The 20,831-nt window shown below is 31.4% G+C and overlaps 1 protein-coding gene across 1 annotated transcript in view; it reads right to left on the bottom strand.

Annotated features, from left to right (window-relative positions):
• Nucleotides 1-19,971, bottom strand: part of LOC125052261 (polypeptide N-acetylgalactosaminyltransferase 2-like) — a 39,665-nt gene extending 19,694 nt beyond the window's left edge. The window contains exon 1 of the mRNA XM_047652981.1: nucleotides 19,805-19,971. Coding sequence (XP_047508937.1) covers nucleotides 19,805-19,897 — 93 coding nt within the window. The 5' untranslated portion in view covers nucleotides 19,898-19,971. The remainder of the gene's footprint in view (nucleotides 1-19,804) is intronic.
• Between the last annotated feature and the right edge of the window lie 860 nt (nucleotides 19,972-20,831).

Raw genomic sequence — 20,831 nt, forward strand, 5'->3', positions numbered from 1 at the left:
CAATCTGAAGACTAAAGCGTTAGGTGTCACTGCGTGAGAGCAACATCATTTTTATCTGTGGTACTAACGTCATCTATCAAACAACCTGTCAACTGTCCGTTACAATGTCAATGCGCAGCCGAATTCTTCACGTATTGTTTGGTTATATAAACTAATCCACTTGCATAATAACTTGTGAAAGTTACACGTCCTTGTGAGATCCGGTTTCTTTGCATTCAGATCAAAACCTGGTATGAACAGTAGGCACTCTTAGTGAGATTACGTTGTATTAGTTTAAGCACAATTTTATAATACTGTCAGACTACGTTATTATAGCACTTATGGAAAACTGTGGAGTTAGTGCGTTTGACCAAAACATTATTTTCGTATAATATATTAATCTGATTCCTCATAGAATTAGTTATAATAATTTACTAATTGGTAGTAATAAGTTTTGTGCTCTTTGATAGCGCTATCAAATTAACTAATTGAAAATTTAAAAGTTCAAATTTGAACTTTGTATACAAATAACTCGGTTGAATATTTTAATTGAACATGAGAATAAAGAGTAATAATAGTGATAAAAAGTATGAATTATTCACATGTTAGTTGTTCCTATTTTTACATTTTAATAAATATACAAGTTTTACATTTTAATAAATATACAAGTTTTACATTTTAATAAATATACAAGTTTTACACTAGAAGATCAAATTTTATGCACCCGTGGGAAGCTTTCACCCACGGGTGGGAAGCCGAGTGTCGTTTACAGGTCATATGACTCCCCCAGAAGAGATATTCCATACTATATTTACTTTAAGACAACATTTAGAGTTTATTTTTGTACCTAGGCGTAGGTTGCAGTAAAATTGCAGTAAATCTTAGCTTACGTAATACTTGAACTAAATGAGATTTCTTATTTTTAATGAATTGTTGTAATTCATTAATGAAACTCACAGATCAGATCAGATATTAACCAAAAAAATACTTCAAAGATCTAATTTCCTCAAAAACAAATTATTTTCTTGTCAAGCCAACAATACCGCGCTAGATGCTAGAAAGAGTATTTATAGGTATAGACAGGATTGTATCTCAAACTTGAATTGGCATTTGAAACGCTAATCGCTACGAACTAGCACTTATTCCCGCGAGTTTGAACAATGACTGCAGTAAAACCAGGTGCACATAGTGGAGATTTTTAAACCCTTATTTAAACTGACATGAATAAAATCCGAAAAGTCAGAAGAGGTTAAGGAGAGAATTATTAAGGCTTCTACGCTTGCATACAAGGTCTGGAAAGCTGCTTGACGTCAATACTGACGATGTCGCATGACCTCATGAAGGGCTCACTCTGTAACTTCCAATAGCGGTAACAACAATGATCTCTATCTCAATAATCAGGTTTTGTACCGTGCGATCCCAAGGTTGATCAGCGCTATTAGAGAACATACAAAATTTCCGGGATCGGTATCGCTGTCGCTATTGGAAGTTAGAGTAAAGGCTCAGGGCCAGTTTGTGACCTGAAGGCTCACTAATAATTGCAGAAGGAATAATTAGTCAATAATAAATAAAAAAGTAATAAGTTTATTATTTTGTTACCGCAAACGATGCCATATAATTTCCAACATTGTCTTATTTATCTTAGTTTGGCTATCGGCCAGTTATAATACATCTCTCTACATTCTCTTCCGTTCTACGCCCTTAATTTGAGAACTGGCAGTAAATGTAAAATTAGAAGTATTAATATGTATTTCTTTACTGAAAGGTCATAAGAGTACATTATGTTACCTACATGATTAAATGATTTTTTTTACTTTTACTTTACTTTACATCCTAAGCAAATTAAAATTGCACTTACGTCCTAGTTCTATATGATTTCTAGGCAGAAAAAACATGTTTCAGTGTGTGAAGTCGATGCTGTGTATCACGCTCTCAAAAATCATTCACTTCATATTATAAGTGATGGCACGTCAAGAAATAATACATGGTATTAAGATAATGTACATTAGCTTTACAGGGCTTATGCTAACGTTATTACATCTCAACACACCCCGTTCTGAAAATGGCTAGGATTTAACAAACGAGTTTCGAAAGTACGTGGATTTCTAGTCACGATCCCGTTTCGTCGATATTATATATTTTATACCAATATCACCTTTATTACAAGTTGAAGTGGTCGGTTTTGCCGTAAAATAGTTTATTTCTTAATTGCTTTTTGATCGTATTGCAGGGTTATCTAAGCGCTCTTTTCTTATTGAAAACTAGCGATTCACAGGTTCTGCAATCAGCAATATTATTATTATCTTTCTTAATATATATAAATTACGTCCGCTATGGACTCCTAAACTACCGAACCAATTTCAATAAAATTTGCACACCGTGTGTAGTTTGATCTAACTTAAAAGATAGGATGGCTTACATCTCCATTTATACCCGCAATGTTATTTTATTACAATTTATTTGTTTATTATTTGACACAATTCTAACAGATGGCGCTGTGTTGAAAGTACCAACGTTTCACATAAGCTACAATTTAATGGCATAACCACCAAAAAAGCATGGTGGATTGGTGTTCTCCTGCCGTTTCTCTTGAATAGTTTACTACTATGTAATACATATAACAAAAATCTTAGCCACAGCAACGCTTGGCCGAGTTTACTAGTTATATATATATTGTTGTTATAGTGTATCTAAGTCACTTCCTTCGTCCAAGTCAGTTAAGCTATCTATGCCTGCCACCATACCACGCCTAGATACGTTAAGTTCAAGCGTAAATATACCTACAGCTAGCCTCTAATCAGTTAAAGTGATTGTTTTAGTTTCTATTTAATTATATAATAACACATTATATAAGTTGAATTCATTAAAATTACGCGATAGTTTGCATGTAATGTGACCGAGTATAATATACGAAAGTTTATAGCCTTATCATTCGGTTCAACCATTAAATAAATTTGAAATAAAATAAACATGCTTTTTTTATGCGTTTTATTATTATTTTTTAAATATTTTAACATAGTTTTGTTGTTACACCTAAATATACTTTCATATAGCTTTGTTAGCGATATTCATGACACACTTCCTGTAACTTGTCCTATATTTATGTATATATCATTAAATCTTGACTCATCGTTTGGAACAAATAACAATCAAGTACGAGTGTGTGTACTAATTATATTCCCAGCACTAATTGATGGTTATTTGTGTTAGATATAAGACTTTTGATGATGGAACAGGAGTGCAGGCGATCGCAGCTTATATCCAGACTTTCAGACTACCTTGCAGCTACATGTTTATAATATTATAATACTAGCAGACCGGCCAAGCGTTGCTGTGGCTAAGGCTGTGGCTTTTGTTATATTACATAGTAGTAAACTATTCAAAGGAAACGGCAGGAAAACAACAGTCATGGGGATCACCATGCTTTTTTGGTGGCTATGCCATTAAATTGTAGCCTTTGTGAAACGTTGGTACTTTCAACACAGCGCCATCTGTTAGAATTGTGTCAAATAATAAACAAATAATTTGCAATAAAATTACTTTGCGGGTATAAATTGAGAGATAGGTAAGCTATCCTATCTTTTAAGTTGGATCAAACTACACACGGTGTACAAATTTGATTGATATCGGTTCGGTAGTTTAGGAGCGGACAAACAACGTGACACGTTTTTATATATATTAAGATTTTGCTCTACCGTCCATTTAATTTATTCTGAATTGATTTAAAGTATAAACCAACCTTAGCGTGATGAAAAGTAATTTTATTCTGTAATAAGTAATCCATTAAATTTACTAACGAATTTATATAGTTATTTTACTGAAAGCGAAATAAAAAGAATTTGGCGTCACAAAGTAATAAGATACAATTAAAACAAAAGCTGCAGTTTGCGTCTGTTTATATACGTCCTGTCCCGGCTTCGCACGGCAGGACATTTTGACTATGTTTTGTAAAAAAATATAGTTACATATAAGAGAGTTGTTGAGATTATTTGTTAAAAAAATACAAAAGTTACTTTTATAGCATACCTTGTCAACTTTTGGCTCTAAGGCATGGCGATCGCCTTACGGTGTTTTCTTTCACGAACACGTGTTAAGAATGATATGGCAACAATATGTCTTGTCACATTTTTAAACGAATCGAATAGTTCTTATTTTCTTAATGGCAACTTTCTTTCATATTAATGTTAAACCGAGAACAAAAGCCGCAATATATTTCTAAGCTTCCTGTTCATAAGCCACTGAACTATGCGTGCAGTGATACAATTGTCGTAATAACTTGTCATTTATCCGCGTATCATTATATAAGGCCGTCATGTGTGGTCTAGTGATGGGGTATTTCCTATGACATTATTAGCGGTTTCATTGTCTAATATATGTTAGCTTCATTGTGTAATCTGTGGTTTAATTTCCGTGATAGGCTGTATTGTTAAAGTATCATGCATGAAGTACTGTTTTCATAGAGAAGGCTCAATTAATGCTATATATGAATACGATATGTATACACTAATATAAATACGACTTTCGCCTGGATTTTATCCTCTGGTCAGAGAAGAAATACACTGTATGGCGAAGGATTTATAACCAATCCCCATGAGAATGGGGGACTTTTTTTTTATAGAACTGGGGGCAAACGGGCAGGAAGCTCATCTAATGTTAAGTGATACCGCTCACGTGCAATATTGGACCTAAAGAGTGATGGCGTGTGTTTCAAGGTCAAATATATGAAAGATTTGAGTCTCAGATATTCTCCCAGAAATCCTAAACCAATTTATTTGACGATTCGTGCCTTAATTAGATAAACGTTAATGTAGGTCGTGAACAATAACGCCTTTTGATGTCGAAGTAAAATTTGTGGAACACGACTAGTATATGTATCAAAGGTTTAAATTGTATACGGGTTGTAAATTAAGACTTGTAGGGAGAATAGAGGGATAGGCAATTTTAATAGTACGGTTATAATAATAGTAGTCAAAAGCAAAACGTGACGACATTTCCAACGCAATCTGCTTTTTGTGTATTTTAAAATAACAGTACAAAAACAATAAAAAATAGTTCTTTGTTCAAAATAAAACGAAAAGTACAACATCAGGCTACGCTAAAAGCCATTTAATTATGTTCAATTATAAAATGGCTAAATGAAAGTACTCTGAAGAGTTGCCAAATGCCAACAAGCAACTTCTTGAAACATTTCACAAATTGTTTTAATTGTATCCAATCGCTTTGTCTCTGCAATTTATTTGGCGCAAACGTAGGTCAGGATGATCTAAAAATAACTGGCGTAAAACTATGAGGCTTATGCAATAACGAACAACGTGTGATGACGCGATGTATTATTATTTTTATGTAGGTAAACACTAACTTAATTGATTTGAGTCTGTGGAATGGGAAAGTATCGCATCTGTTTTAAATGAGTTTATGGAAGGTGTACTACACTTTCTGGGAGCCTATTATGGTCAGTTTCAAAGTTCTATTGACTATTATTAGTTATTTTTCAGTTTTAAACAGCATTTTGTTAATTATTATTTCTAAAATATTTATAGGCAGTTAAATAAAGTAATATTTTGTTTTTTAATGAGTGCTTTTGTATTTTGCTTTAATTGTAATTATTTTACATGTTCTATTAGCAAACATGCCTACATACATTACCTCCGTAATTGGTGCATGTCTTGTCACCTTGCTCTTTGAGTGTAGAATAAAAATATTTATTAATCTTATATCTAAATAAGTGTTAAAAAGGTGCGTGTCTTAAGTCATGTGTTTATGAAAAAATGAAACTTTCGTTACGCTAGCATTAACCGAGCATGATAACGTTGTCTAATTCCCACGATAAAGTAGGACAAAGCGCGGCTCTCACGAATCTTCGTGGAAAGGATATTTAAAATAAACTATTAAAAGTTTGAAAGCTAACAAAAGATTCCCAACAAACACGATTTCGTCTAAAATTGGCAAGTTCATTAATATTTTGGGGCAATGCAATGGCGTGACAGTCAGCTGCTATTGTCATTATATGTCACAGAACATCAAAGTCAAACGTCAAAGTCAAATCAGTTAAAGTCAAATTCGTTAATACTAGAACTGAACTACTCAACTCAATTCAATTCTTGTTTATGGCTTTTATTAGTGCCAAATGGGCACAAGGTACTTCGCCAGTGTCTTGTAGATGGAGAAGGCACGAAGGAGATTGATCGGTGAAAATAATAATTAAATTAATTTTGAATATGCAATTAAAAAAAACAAAAAAAAATAATTGAACTTGTCAACTCAAATAACCATTTGAGTTGACTTTGACATTGTTAATTTATAAGCTCTGTGTGCCAATAACAATGGCAGCTGACAAAAACGCCACTGCTCCGACATATCGATTTCTTTTAATATTGATAATTCATTTTCTCGTACCAAAATATGCAATTAAATTATATTTTACGTAAATGATCACAGATGATCTTGTCCTTAGATCATAATGACAATAATGTTATTTGTCAACTTATGTGCAAATGTCAATTGAAAATATAGAACACAATAATACATTCTAAAATCAAATATGGAAATAATTCAGATCTGTAACGAACGGTATTTGATTCATAGTAAAGCTAATTGGAGACATTACTATCTCGATTGGATCAAAAGAAACTATATCATTATGTAGTTGAGCCTTACTGTGGCTTCGCAACTAAACGGATCATGAAGGCGGAAGTAAATACTCGGTCACATACCAATTGAAACTACAATTAATATTATGCGGTTAGCCTTAATTTGTTTATGTAATTCGCATTTATTTAACAGTTACGTCAATGTAGGCTTGGAAGATGATTTGGAGTAATAAAATTATTATAAGCTTATTTTAACCGTTGTAAATATAGTTTCAGTTATATGAACTCTTTATAAATATTACGTGTGTTTATGACATACAATTTTGAATATTGCATTTCGGTTTAAACTTATTTTTAAATAGATATTATGTTTATTACGCCATGTGTTTACTTACCCTCTTTTTTAGCCACAGCATATCTAACAGGAAAATTATAAGTTTTTATTGATACCGTAATTTGTTGTATATTCTTGTTTTGTTGAGCATACTATAGGGTTTTTATCACGTTATTACGGGTCACAGATAATACTACCTACAAACTTTACTTCTTTAAATACAGATTCTTTGGGTAATTCCCGACGTTTGTGTCGTCGGAGGTATTACGTATATAAAAAAACCAGTGGCTACAACCTTATTTGGTCTGGATATGGTAGGTAAACAGCCTTCTGTGCCTGACGATATTTTAGTTCAAGGTATGCCGGTTTTCTCAAGATGTTTTCCTTCACCGATTAACACCGAGTGTTAAATGCGCACACAATCCATTCGAGCACAGCAGGGGATCGAACCTACGACTCATGAGTCGTACGCTGAAGCCACTAGGTCAACAAAATTAAAATATTAATTGTTATTGAATATCATTTGATTTTGTTAACAACTTGTTGTATTATATTGACAGCAAATTTTAGGATATTTCATTGTTTAGATGTGTTTTAAAGTTGGTTGTGTCTATTTTTATATACTGTTCGATGTTTACTTTACTATTCTTTATACTTCTTTCAAATTCCGTCTTCTATATAAATATTGTTTGGGTCTAAGTATATCTTTTTTGATCAAACAATCAGCCAGATAGGTTCTTCATGCTCTTGAAATTTGATAAAAGTACCAAATCAAGAAGATTTATTTATTCACTTACCTTTCCTTCCCCGTTCACACTTCACCTTCGCTGTACATCATGCCAAGAATGTCAATATGACACCATAATTCGAAATCTATCTGTGATGCTGTTTGTTATTTAATATTTAGTCCATTTTAACAAATTAATGTTCTTTGATTATATAAACGTGTAAAATACTAAAATTATTTTTATATGAAAAACAACATGAAAAGTTTATATTTTAGTGTTTTAAGTGCAGATGTGCTTTCCTGATTTATCAAGGACCACGGTTGGTTTATTTCTTGTAAACAGTGGAATTTATTCAACGATTAAAAAGAATATTGAAACACAATACTGATATGATTTTTTTGTATTATTCAAAGTTGTGTTTGTGTTTATAAGCTAACCAATAATGTTACACAGAAGTATAAAGACGCAAGGAAGAAGTGGCTATTTGATACGTTCTTCGTTCATTGCATCTTTATAGCTTGTTACTTGGACCAAAGTTCTTAATTATAAATTGCTATAATACAAGTTTTTAATTGTTATATTTTAAAATAATGACATTAATTTGTCAAATTTTTGACGTCCAAAAACTCATATGATTTGAACTTAAAGTTATATAGATTATAAAGATTATATTTAAGGATAATTATCTATCCTATATCTTGTTAATAATTTAAAGATGGGTCAAATTATTCCACGCATACAGAACACCGAAATTCTTTAGCCTTAAATGCTAGCTCACATAACTAGTCCAGTCCGTTACGACCTACCGTTATTAAGACTAAAAAACTAGTGAAAGTATTAAAAGTAATAGTACACTTGCGTAACATGCAAGGCCATAACCTTTTTATACGCACAAAGTTATAAAAACGCTTTTGGTCGTAGGAAGTTTACGTGGAAGTGAAACGATTGTGATATGTTAGAGACATATAAGGGTTATGAAATCGATTGTTATTGTTACATATAAGGACTTTCGTTGTGTATAAATAATACATGGTTTCAAATATATGTCCAAGTAAATGAAGTTGTTAGGTTAATTGACAATTTGGCTTTAGCGTTCTAGATAGGTCGAGGCTGACTCACAATTAATGTTATTTTAAGTTTACGCAAATACTTATTTGTTGTGTTTATCTAGGGTGGAAATGCGGCCTTTGTTACTCAGATATAACGCAGAATGCAACTGCATTGATCCAGTAGTCTGATTATATTTTTAACTACAAAAATACTTATATTTCCTCTTTGTAATTAATATATCAAATAAGGATCTCTTAACGCAACGTATTTGTAAGTGTTCCGCCATTTTCTTCATAGGCGGCGGTAAGTATTTTACATTAAGTACGTGCTACTCTACCACCTGTTCCATAAAAAAAAAATGAAGTTATTAAAGGACGAGTATTATTTCATTAATAAAACGAATATTACGTAGATTTATCTAGCGATTTGCGTCACCTATTTATGACAATTTAATTTTTATTTTGCATTAATAAAACAATCTGTTAATTAAGCTATACATATAATGTAAATAATATTTTCTTTTTGTTTAAGTAATTTTATTTCTCATTACAGAAAAGAATGTATTTTATTTACATGATAAACTTAATATGTATATACTAACGAGATACACGTCACCATCAGCCGTCCCAATTTTAGTCTACTAGGCTCATTTTAATATGCATCTTTAATGCCCTTTTAAATTGGTTAAACGCGCTAATATACACACATACAAATTTTAGACTGTAATTGATTAAATAATTGCACACCCTTATACTTAATAGACTTCTTCGAATAGTCTTTATTCGAGTACTACATTAGATTACATTAAATCACCATACTCGACCTCAGACGGAGTGAAGACCTCCTCCAAATTCTTTCCCTTGTCTCTCATCCTCGCCACAATTTACCGATCCTTCCCCGCTATTCCTCTTATTCTTATACATATAATGTAAATGACACTTCATTTGCATTTTCATAGAACACTCTAAGCATGTTATGTGCGGTTAAAACAGTTTTTCTAACACTTTCGCTGTTTAGAGCAATTTGAACACTTTCTACTTGCTGTACATTATTATTATTTTACCATGTCCATACATTTAATACCTAGCACCTACGAGTACTTGTTTCGTTGGATCTCTATATACTTCTATCTTACCGATAACATCATCCATCAAAATTACAAAAGTCAAATTCAGTTGCAGATTTCTATAAATTTCATTTTATTCTACTTTTTTGATTTTATACAAGTATCTATCTTGAATAAATAACTATAGAATTAATTTAAAATTTATTTTAGTTAACCGATATTTGAAGTAGGTTACTACTTCAAATATCGGTTAACATTATTTACCGATTTTGATGAAATTTAACCGTTCACTGAGTTGGAATATACCTGATGTAAATAAATAAGGATTAAAGATGATATATGATTTCAAGAAATTCGTGGACATACATACATATACTTTGGAAATTTAGTAAACTTTCTTTGAAGCCGAAATAGATCATTATACACTTCTTATTCCAATAATGTTCAGATCAAACTGATATTTTTGAATACCAACTTCTATTATTTGCTCCATATTCCATATATATTATTTTCGGACATACATATATACTATATGTTTCAGTTATATTAGTGGAATTAATTCTTGCTCAAACTGTAGGAATATCTCGTGAGAATCGCGTCTAAGACCCAACAAATCGACGGCGTGTTGATAAGAAAAAGAAAAAGGATAAAAAGAAGAAAGCAGAAAAAGCTATAAGCACCTTTTTAGACTTTAAAAAAAAATGAAATCATTATATAATCCATTGTTTTTATGAAGTTATTCGCGGTTACACAATTTGTTTTCAAAAACAAAATAAGAATTAAAGAATGTTCGGTATACATTTTTGAGAGCATCTCAGTTACGTGTGATCAATATAAGTAAAAGTGATCAAGAGATTATATAATTTATGTAATAATAAATAAAAGCTGGGATCAGATTAATACTTCGTTTCATGTCATACGGGCTTATATTATGATAGCATGTATTTTGTATTGCCGGCCTTTGTCTTCGTCGATTTCCTTTCATGATAAATAGAACAATCAGACATTTACTGTATTACGAAAGATTATTTACAAACCTTAGCCTTAGTGTGTGTTTTATATGGGCCCGCTTCTCGACAGGAGATTCTAAATTACAAATATGACATGTACAACTTAAGTGTGTATATTAAGAAGTTTGAATAAATAGCTTTTATTTATTTAAGACAAATAAAATTATATAATATACATACCTAGTTACAAAATTTATAAAATATAAGGATGCAGGACTTCACAATTCACACTCGATTACACTTTTTGTGGTAAATAAGGCACGAAAGTCGAAAACCGAGTTTCTAAAAGAAATCTGAGAGCATTGTGCAGTTTCTCAAGTTTTTGTATCAAACTTTTAAACAGCTCTGGGAAATAAACCAACGTGACACGCGTAAAATAATAACCTTATTGTTCTTTGACGCGATCATGTTGCGCATTGTCTTAGCATGCTCTTGCGCATAATTATATCATTTGATTGTTTTGCCTATTGTACTTGATATTTTTTGTGAGCATTGAAAATATTCTAATCTTATGAATTGCTTGGTATTGAGCTTGATTGGTCAAGTTAATAGTTTCTTTACGGTAATTAAAGAGTTGTAAGTACTTTAATTGACGTAATTATTTTACTTCATAAATGTATGTTTTACATAAAATAAGTAATTAAGTAAAAGCAGTACCAGAGAAAATTTAACTCACTGGTAACTTAAAAGGCTGTTATGCAGCGCTATTAAGTATATTATAAAGTTGTGTGAAATATATTTTTTATGTACATAATTTATAAAAATAAAGATATATAATTAAACTATTGTTAAGGCGTTATATATTATTGAGGCGCGATGGCAACGTGCGTTCCACATCCCTGAGGTCATAGTTTCGAAGCACTGTGCACCAATTTATGTGTGAATTTAACACGACCGATCGTACGAAGGAAAACTTCTTCAGGACCAACCGGCATGCTTAAGACTCAAAAACGTCGACAGCGTGTGTCAGGCACAGAATGCTGATCACCTACTTGCGCATTAGAAAAAACAATCACGAAACAGATACACAAATCTGAGGCCCAGACCTATTGATCGAATTTTTATAACAGTGCACGTTAGTGTTAAGTGCTAAACAGTGAGTAAAAAAGTAGAACAAAAGAACAGAGTGTCTTCCCTTTAATAGAGACTGTAAGTAGTGTTTTTGGACACTTTCTTATGTACCTTATTAGTAAATTAGGTTAGACTTACATTACTTATTGGTCTTAAGTTAGACTAGATCGTAATGTTCCGTAATGTCTTAAAAAGGTAAAGAAAAAATAAAGACACACGTATTACAAAAAAAAAAATTAACATTACGTTGATCTGTCAATTACGTACTGAATGTATGGCCAGTTATTGAATTCATTAAAACTGACCTCGTAAGTGAAAGATTACACAATTGATTTCGTGTTTCATCAATTAGGTCAACTATTCAATCTCCATATTTGTAACATTTTTTATTCAAATTAAAAACAAATACATTTTTCATACAAATATAAAGCAAAACAGAATTTTTCTGTAAATTCAAGCTATTTATATTTAATTAATATAATAAATAATCAAACAATTGTAATTATTATATAATTTTTGGAAACCTAGGAGAATAAACAATAATTATTGCAATCTTTTAGCGTTAACACTAAAAATAAATACATTTTCGTATAAGTGAAGATTGCCTTGAAAGAACTTAGCACTTTTATGTAAATAAAAAATCCGCTTCAAAGCAAACACACAAGACCTTGAAATTAAGCTCTAAAGAACAAAATAAGAAACGTTTTGAGTAAACAACAATTAAACGAGCTCGTTTCTCTACTAATCTTCTCTAAAATTCTCCCAAAGACGGAGCATTAGCTAGCCAAAGCCTCTGACCAGCCATTTCACCATTCTTTGAACAGATTCATGGGTGAAATATTAATCAAACTTATATTCTATTCACAAGAAAATCTTTTGCTTGAATATCAATGAAAAATTGCCGTCACCAGATTGCTTGTAAAAGGTTCCAAATATCCATTTGTCGAATACAAAGGGGTATAAATATGGTCGGTATTTATAATCGCTTGTCATTTTACCTTTTTTTCGCCTGAATGAAGAGAAAACCACATTCTTAAATAGGTATAATATAGGTAATAAGGTCTAAAGTAGTAGAAGAGCAGTGTTTGTGTTAGTCCGTGTGATTATCAACCCTCCACTTGCTCACGTTGATGGAAATGTTCGGTAAGAAAATCGCTCTGAACCAAAAATCGATAACGCGTATCAGCCGCCTAACCGCAACTGGTCTACGTGGTGGATTATAGCGTATATACAACTTTAATGAAGGGCTAAATCTCATTAGAACATTGCCAGTTCATATTTCAGTTAAATAGAATCAATTAATTAAGAATTCTTAGCTTTGGTTATGTTCTATAAAGTCCAAAAGTCTAACAAAAATGGAGAAAAGGGCATGTCTGCATCTCTCTCATTTACGATTTTGAGGCAAGTGTCTACTAAGCCGAAGAAAAATGTACATATGCCTTGTATTTATATTATACAGATTTATTTATTACTTACGTTAATATGTAAGCTGTTAACTATAATTATCATTATCGGAAGGGTTATCTACGATAGAACCCGGTTGAGAAAGTTGTATCAGGATGCAGATTTCACATTTAATTACAATATTCATTTATATTAACGAATCGTTTTAATGTGGTTGATTTCGCTCAGATTTTACGATTGAAAGTTCAGTAATGCACATTTTATATATCGCCAAGCGTCGTTCAGCCTGTATGATAACGCCAGTTGGTCACGCACTAATCTGGAGGTTGTCAGTCAAGTGTTGTGAAGTCAAGGGACTTAAAACTAAGATTAATACAAAATAGGCAGGTACATTATATATTTGTGTCTTAATACTAGGCAACCTGTGGACTGTAAAGTGTGTTGAAATTAAAAACCAAGAACCTAACAACGGTACTTGTACCCTAACACATGGATAGTAAATATATAAATAAATATATTGTTCCGGATGTATGCACCAAGATACCTAAGGTAGCTGAGCCTTACGGTTGGGACCAGTGCAGAGGTGGAAAATGGTTGGATTTTCTAAAAGCTATCGGGCAGGCTCACCAGGATTTAATTGTTTACTTGTCTGAACTCTTGCTACTTTGAGAGAATGTCATAAAAGAATAGTACAATAATAAATACGCCACTACAATACAGAGTAGAGTAGTAGTAGAATAACAATATAATAGGCAGAGATGTGTATTTTATAAAATAATTATTTCATATCCTTTTTTCTTTTCAGAAAGCAAATAAATAGACCGAATGGCCTCTACATTGAAACCTTTTTAATATCAAATAAAACTCGTGTTTTATAGCGAAATATAATGGTTTGTCTAAATAGCATTCGAGAAAAGTAAATGCGAGACAGAAATTTTGCTATTGTTCTATTTGCTTTTATTTGTATCGAATAACAAATACTCGTAAATGTCGTTGACCGTAACTCCTGAATATTCCTTTTGATATAATATAACCGTATAATAAAAAAGTATATGGTTAAACTTTTTACCCGATTTAAAAAAATTCTATTGAATTACTTAGCGGCTCATTTGAATCATCTATCATTCAGATTGATTCACGGACGGAGGAGCTTACTTGGACATACACAAGAAAAGTTATTATACTATTTAATTATTATTAGCGTTATTTACAATTTTTGATTATTCTCATACAAAAATTTGTAACTATGAATAAATAGGATTGAAATTAAAGCGGAACGGACTAAAACCAACGAGTTCAAACTTTGAAAACCCCTTTTCTTATTTCAATTTGTGTTGCAGATCTGTTGTTGCCAAACAAATTAGTATTCTTATTTTAAATTATTCTCAAAGCGTAATAAAAGGGAGTAGGCTTTTATGGCTTTAATAATGTAATACTGCGAGTGCAAGAAACCTTTAACAGCAGTGGAATTTGATCCGGTCAATCTAAGCGTGTTTTGAATACAACTAGTGAATTACGATTACTTTCAAAATCGTGTCGAGAATTTACTTTTAATCCGTCGATCTGAATTCAGGGCAAGTTATTTTCGAATTAACTGTTACTTGTTTTCTTCTTTTTTTGAACAATGATAGTCTTATAGACTTTAAAGCTGTAACAACTAACTAACAAATATAAATACGACTTTATTGCGGTCATTATGATGCGGTTATGCGTTCAGCTGTTTTTATCGATAAACGCCGAACATTTAACGATATGGTCCACCGTTTTATTTACCACATCGGGTGACTAGTTATATCGAGTATATAAGAATCTTAGTACAAATACATGACCAATCGATCTTATAGTTGTATCCCGTATTGAAATAACAATTGTTTAATATGTTTAGTTTATTGAAATGCAATTGGAAATTAATAATTATCTATAAAATACGCACTTATTAATTTAAAGAGGTACCTTCGAGTTGGAATTTTATTCACGTATTAGCAATACTGCCAGAAAATGTTTTAAATAAATAAATAAAATAAATGTCACACATGTGATTGAGGATTATATTTTCCGCGTTATTAATATATTTATTTTTTATTTTTCTTGCATTAATTTTTCAAATCCACACGTATAAAATATAAGCATTGTAAATGTTATATAAAATATGTTTTAAATGAGAAAAATACCCTTTTGCAATGCAATTTGTTATCAGTCCATACGCTGTAAAGAAGATGCTATTTATAACATTTGCGAGCGAAAGAATGATAATAAGTTGATAAGAGATCATTGACCTGCAAAGATTCATTCTCTCATACAAAAGTAGTGTTTTTACCTATTAGTGCAAATATTTTTTTTTACATGATATCTATCGTTTATTTTAAGTACTGAGCTATATCTTAAAACATCAAGATGTTAGAAAGAAAAACAAAGGTCTTCTTGAAAAACACTTTAATCCTAATAGTTGTAGTAGATAATAATAGGTCTACCAGACCTGTAGATTATCTACATATTCTTAGAAAAGTCACGCAACAATAAAATTACAAAAATTCTACTGTATATGAAACAAAATTTTAAATGCACCCTTAACAACAACCCCTATCTTATCGATTATTTTAAAGCTGACACATGAAAATATGGTTATCTCTTTCTTTCATAAACATTCTTTGACTATGATCATAGAGAATATAGAGTCATCAGACACAATTCGGCTTACATTGTTTCCTTATAGTGAAACGTTAATCGCGATTCTGTTTAATTTATTAGTTCTTGGTTCAAATCTCTACTATATAACACTTCATATGTTATCTAAATATTATTGAATTATGAATAATTCTTTAGTTTCTTATAAAGTAACAGTAACCTATATACCGTTCGCTGTTATCTTATGTACATAAAGATAAGCTTCTGTTTGTACTGCGTTATCATAATTACATAGAGATGACATTTTTATCTAAAAAAATCCCAATCATGTTAGATTACAAGAATATTTTGTATTCATTTTTAGTTTAGACTGACTAATGATCATAATTGTCGACAACACTTTCGTATAATGCTCTACAAGTAAGAATCATACGCAATTTTATGAATCCTATGTTAATATATTGGATTTTACATAAGGGAGTCATTGACCTTTGGCCTATGCCCGTTATGATCATACCATTTTTCACACCCTTCACATAAATAAACATCTGATAGAAATGAATCTTGTGATTTAAGAGAGAGTTCTAAAATCGGGCGAATCCTGGCTTCTTCATTAGATAATAACGTTGTGAGGAAATGTGGCGTGTGTCTGGCTAAGATGCTAAGAGAAAATTAACAATTAAATACGCAGTAATATCTATTACTCCATTGAAGGACTAAAGCAGCTTTTAAACTGAAATTTAACGTTTATAGGTGATTCTGTTGCAATTAACTACTTTTCTCTTAAATAATGTTTGTTATAATCACAATGTTAAAAGATAAAATCTTGAGATGTACGGTTAGGACTAGGTTTTAATTTGTCAGTATTATCTTATACACATTCACGGTAGATTAACATTAATGTAGTGTAAATAATTGTATGGGAAGTCGGAAAGAAATGTCTTTTAATGTTGTCTATGGAAAATAATTATATTGCCAACGCGTGCACATTGTATTTCATAAAAATGAGTAACATTTTTTATTCCTTTACAAAGTTTTTTTATCAGGTCTCTGCAGTCTATTGTAGAGAACGGAACCTATGAGTTCCTAAGTAATCGTTGCCTTTGTAAACTATATTGTCTGTTTGAAGTCTGTGTGTTACTTGGGGCATCCCGGAACGGCCCCATTCCTGCGTCTGTTAGACCTGATTTGATTATTGTTTTACCGGAAATTAAACCCAGGACTACCAATTGGTCACGGAGGTTATAGCATGGCTGTGCAAATAATAGGAATTGGCTCTTCAAATCAGACAAAACTTAAATTTCAGACATAATGCATAAAACTAATAATTCAAATATAGGTTTCTCTTTCAAAACAATTTGTCTCCCCTAAATGCAAATCCTTCATCGAATAAACGGTCTTTTAAGATAAGATCGGAAAGTTTTGTCAATATTAATATCTTAAAACACTTGAAGACGGTCAAAAAGGTTTAAGAAACAAAGTGAAAAGATTTATGTAGCTTCCAATCAATTAAACACGATACAAGAAAGATAAACTGTAACTGTCGTATTCATGATAAAGAGGATGTTGGGCGTGATTTACATATCAGATTTATCAAGTCGGTGTACACTGGCGAGCTTAAGGAATGCGAATGATGCATTTTCATATATCTTTTCGCTAGAAATCGTATGAAATAATCTCTATAAAAAATGATCATGGAAAACAAGACAAAAAGTATCTATTTCATAATTAATTAGTTAAAATAAATAGTGCGCGACTCCTATACTTTCTAACTCAAAAGAATCGAACTTTTTTAAAGAGATGGGAATGGGCATTCCTCATTTCGGTGTAGCTAGTAAGCAGGGGTTAGTGAGACCTATCACGTACTACGACTGCATTGCTTTTTGCTTTTACATTTTAGCGGGATGACATCTTTGAGAGGTATTGAAAAAAGCAAGCACCAATTTGAGCCGGCCTAAAAGTATAGTTTTTATCTATTTTTTTATGTAATAGGAGGCAAACGGGCAGCAAGCTCACCTGATGTTAAGTGATGCTGCCACCCATGGATACTCCCACTGCCAAAAGGCTAGCAAGTGCGTTGCCGGCCTTTCAAGAAATGGTACGTTTTTTTTTGAAGGACTCTAAGTCAAATTGGTTCGGAAATACTTCAGTAGGCAGCTGGTTCCACATAGTGGTGGTGCTTAGCCTTAGAAGTGTAATTCTTCTGAAGGCTTTTTAATCACATTTTTCCTGTTTGAAAATCTATTGACCCATACTGTAACTGAGTAGGATAGACGATGTGATGACACGATTTCATTCTTCGAATGTTGACCTAATTTCAGTTGGCAATTGGTAGTTTTCAAAATAAATATGAATGAAAAGCTCTCGAAAATTTTAGAACCTTGATGTAGTCAATTGAAAATTGTAAAAACGTTTCAGCATGAAGCGTAATTTTGAAAATAAATATCTATGGTTTTGATGACTTTGCAATTAATCTCTTATTAATGAAGTTATGGGGATTAGAAGTTGCTCTAATTACTCAAACAATCTTTTCTCTGATGATATGATATATATGTCGTATGCTAATTACTAAACTACAACTTCTGTTATGGTATTAATAATTTTGTTATATTATATTTTTTGGACGTTTAATTTGTTTGTTGAAGCTAGTCACGAGAATCAGCGTTTATTATTTTGCAGCAGCAATGTGCCCAAGACTTAACTCTTTAAAATGCGAAAGTCCATACTTTATGCAGACCAGTGGGGAACAAAAAATATATTTCGAATCGTTTTAATTCTTGTTATACAATTGCATTAACCATTTTTTTTTGTTTTCTTGATATATACTTGCAAAAATAATGTCAATAATTAATTTAAAGAAAGTTGAGTAATCCTTAATTAAAATTTGCCGTGCACACCTTCTTATGTAAAGCGGTTCTTCAAACAACAATAAACAATAGAAACAAAGTTGTATGTATTAGAATTGCTAGATTTTCCATAAAGTATAATTAATTGTCATTCAACTGACAACGCAGATAATTAAATTAATAAGAGTATTGATAAATCCTATTAATCTGACTTTGCTATCGTAATTAGTGGCATCAGCGCAAACCTTCAAGAATGCTGTCACTATATTAATTCATTAAATTAAATCGTTTTTTTTCCAAAAATTAATATGACGTTATACAAAAAAGCTTTAGCTTGAATAATATTTGCATTATCGCCGTAACTTTAAGTGTTCTTGATTTTGGTTGCCCTTAATTTTGGCTCGAATGTGTCCAAGTAATAAAAGTAATTATATGGCGTGAATTGATTTTAATTATTAAATCCTAAAAGCTGTAATAGAGCAATCATAGAAATAAATATATAGTTATTTCAAAGAATAATTATATCTACCTAAATAATATATTTTTTTTTATACTGGCACTCTAACTCATTATATCTGTCAAATTGATTACGATTAGAATTTTCAATTAACATACGAAAAGTATAATAACAACCTTAATAGTTCTACATTTGAAGTGAACGTATTTTACATTTTTTTTTATTATAATCCTAGAAGTTTTCCTTTAAGGAAAATATGCATAACTCGAATTAAAAGAGACATGCTTAAATGGTAAATTTTATCATTAAACATATTCTTTCCTATTGCAGAAAAAGGTTTTTACGGAAAACCGACGTTATGTTTTCGCCTTTATTACACCGTAAATAAAAATATCACGATAAAAAAATATGATTTGGACGATATAACTTAGGAAGGCTATTAACATTGTTACAACGACAATTTTAATTGTATATGTTTGTTTCTTACAGATAACTTTTAACTTTTATCTTCTAAACACCAATGTTTACATATTGATAAATATAATATTTAATTTAAATATATTTAATGAGACGGAAATTAATTTTTATATTGGATTAAATAACTACCGCATTGTCATGCGCAATGTAAAAACAGCTGATCTAACCTTTGACGGTGCGGTGTCTGGCTGCATATAATAGAACATAAAAAACATCCAGGCAGCGCCCAGAAGAGAAAGGATTTTCAGGTTTCGCCTCATTTTTAGCACAACACAAAAACACAGAAGAACGACGCGGCGTGCGCGCGAACGCGCTTCGAGCGGGGTACTGAAGTTGTGCCTTCTTACTTCTATGACATGCGCCGTATCAGTTTAAAAATGGAATTGCATGGGTGCATCATGATAAGATATCCGAGGAAAGGATGCTACTGTAGCACTTGTGTTACATATGCTTAGACTTCAACTTCGTAGCGGGTGCGCTACAAAAATTACAGCTACGTCAAACAGTACTAAGAATTTTAAAAGCAATATAGTTTCAAAAGTTACCACTTAAAAGTTCATGCCTACGTATAGGTATGTTATAGTATATGTAAACAGGCTGCAGGCTATTTAAACAATGTTTTTACTTTAAAAAAATCTTATTGTATATGAATCTTAACTATTTTATTTGTATTTGTTATGTATATATAATTAGTAAATACTATTCAATTTTTCCTTAGTTCATGAGCAGTAGTATTTTATGATTTATGATGTGACGATTAATATATCACAATATTCTAATATAAATCAGAAAACAGCGTAGAAGTTCCATCTGACGAAATTATTGAAAATTACCTTTAAAGGCACCTCTTTTTAGCAGTTCCTAATTGACAACCTAGGTGGCGCTGAATTAAAACTAAACCAGTTTTTTTCTCTTAAATTAAAAATTACTGCTTTGATTATTATTGACTATCAATATTTCACTATATTTTAATCTAAATCAGTAATCACTGTAAAAGTTCCATCTTACGAAATAATTTAAAATCTTTAAAGGCAATAACCATAATAAGGAACCTTTTGATGTAGGAGTTCTTACTTGGCAACCTAGATGGCGCTGATATTTTATTTGATAATAAAACTGAACAGCAAACGCAGATAATTATGAAATAATAAAGTTATGAATTTATAAAATATAATTGTTATCATCATTTTTATA

The sequence above is a fragment of the Pieris napi genome, chromosome 9 (assembly GCF_905475465.1).
Source record: "Pieris napi chromosome 9, ilPieNapi1.2, whole genome shotgun sequence".
NCBI lineage: Eukaryota > Metazoa > Arthropoda > Insecta > Lepidoptera > Pieridae > Pieris > Pieris napi.